At 68.8% G+C, this 1,765-nt stretch overlaps 1 protein-coding gene across 1 annotated transcript in view; it reads right to left on the bottom strand.

Moving 5' to 3' along the window:
* GCGR (glucagon receptor) overlaps nucleotides 1–1,357 on the bottom strand; it is a 3,410-nt gene extending 2,053 nt beyond the window's left edge. The window contains exons 1-5 of the mRNA XM_009279383.2: nucleotides 1,151–1,357; nucleotides 759–855; nucleotides 527–634; nucleotides 247–368; nucleotides 40–146 (exon numbers count right to left, since the gene is read on the bottom strand). Of these exons, the coding sequence (XP_009277658.2) occupies nucleotides 40–146; nucleotides 247–368; nucleotides 527–634; nucleotides 759–855; nucleotides 1,151–1,357 (641 nt within the window). The remainder of the gene's footprint in view (nucleotides 1–39; nucleotides 147–246; nucleotides 369–526; nucleotides 635–758; nucleotides 856–1,150) is intronic.
* Nucleotides 1,358–1,765: the final 408 nt, after the last annotated feature.

Genomic DNA, 1,765 nt, shown 5'->3' with positions numbered 1-1,765 from the left:
CCCTGCCCCGCAGCCGGGCAGCCGTGCCCATGCCCCTACCTGAAGCCCAGCAGCAGGGCCAGGGCGAGGAGCAGCGCACACAGTGACACTGAGTAGCCCACGGTGTACATCACCTTGAAGCTGCCGTAGGTCTTGGCAAATTTTTCCTGGAGAGGGAGGGAGCAAGTGAGGGCAGGGGCAGGCAGGGCAGGGCAGGGGCGGGCAGGGCAGGGAGCCCCGCACCGGCCGTCCCCCAGCTCTGCCCACCTGCGCCTCCAGGTCCTCAGCGTCGAGCTCACACTGTGTGGCATCGCGCAGGGACTGTCCCCGGGGACCTGTCACCCACTGCCCGTCCGGCCCGCAGGTCTTGAAGACGTGTCTGTGCTTCACTGCGAGGGGAGGAGGGCGATGGGGTGGGCCAGGCCCTGGAGCCACCATGGGCGCTGTGCATCGGCCCAGGCGTGACCGCCTGGAGCAGCACCTGCACACACGTGTGCACACACACACGTGCACCCTCCTCTCCCCCCCGCCCCCGCCCAGCTGTTACCTTTCTGGTACCAGGGCAGGAACCAGGGGCAGGGGACGCTGGTGGTGCTGTTGGGCAGCGTGTCGGGCCAGCAGGAGAACTTGTCGAAGGTGCGGTTACAGACCAGCTCTGCGGAGGGACGGGACATGGCGGTGCCCTCAGCCCCACCTGCTCAGGGAGCCGGGCGCCAGACCCCACGCCGGCCCCTCTCCCCATGGTCCCCGTCCTGCTGGGACCCTGCGCCGGCTCTCACCTGTGGGCGCGGGCAGGCTGCTCATGTTGCGGTGGCACTCCTCGCTGTACGCCTTCCAGCTCTCGAAGAGGAAATCCGTGATCTGGGCAGAGGGGCCCTGGGGGCACCAGGGAGCGTCACCCGTGCCCTGCCCACAAGGACTGCCGTGCCGGGCAGGGCCAGTGACCCCAGCTTGGGGTCGGCCATGGGCTAGTGCAGGCTAACATGCCATGCAGTGCCATGCCATGTCGTGCCATGTGGATGGCAGGGCAGGCAGGAGAGGGCAGCGGCTGCTGCACAGCATGCCGTGGCAAGGGGCTGCTGCGAGCAGGGGTGGATCGGCGACGGCTCAGGGGCAGGCAACACGCTGGTTGCAGGGCAGAGCACCATCGTGCCGGATGGCCCGTCCTTACCTGGCAGCAGAGCAGCAGCAGCAGGAGGCTGAGGAGACGCGGCTGGGACATCCCTCCACCAGGCTGCGAGCCGCATGGGGACCAGCGCGGGGCTCCTGGCTTCCTACCGGCCCTCGGCAGCTCCTCTGCCCTGGTGGCGAGGGCCCTGGTGTGTGAGCGACCCTGCACGAGACGCTGGGTCACAGGGATGTAGGCGGCGGGACCCATCCCAGGGCACAGTCGGAGGACGCACGGCCGGGGGCAGGTGGGCGCGGGAAGGGAGGCTGCCCCGGCGCAGAGCCGGCCCTGGTCACGGTGCCACGCTCCTGTCCCTTGTCCTTGCCTGACCCTGCCTGGCTTTAATGTTCAGCTGGTTGGTTGTGCATTTTCCTGCGAGGCTGAAGAGCTGCTGTGTACCTGCTGTTTCCTCCTCAGGATGGCATTGGAACTGCGGCCTCGCCACCCCTCTGCCCTCCGAGCAAAATCCCCCCAGCCCCCGTGTGGCCGGACCGCAGCCACGCGCGGGACATCACCCCTGCACAGGGCAGACCTTCGCGCCTCGCCAAGGCAACACTGCACCCGGACACCCCCCACCCCCCCACCCCACCCCCACACATAGACACGGGCCACCCCACA

Source organism: Aptenodytes forsteri, unplaced genomic scaffold, assembly GCF_000699145.1.
Source record: "Aptenodytes forsteri isolate BGI_AS27 unplaced genomic scaffold, ASM69914v1 Scaffold243, whole genome shotgun sequence".
Lineage (NCBI taxonomy): Eukaryota > Metazoa > Chordata > Aves > Sphenisciformes > Spheniscidae > Aptenodytes > Aptenodytes forsteri.
Note: the sequence above shows the minus strand (reverse complement) of the source record. Positions and strands in the feature narration are given on the sequence as shown.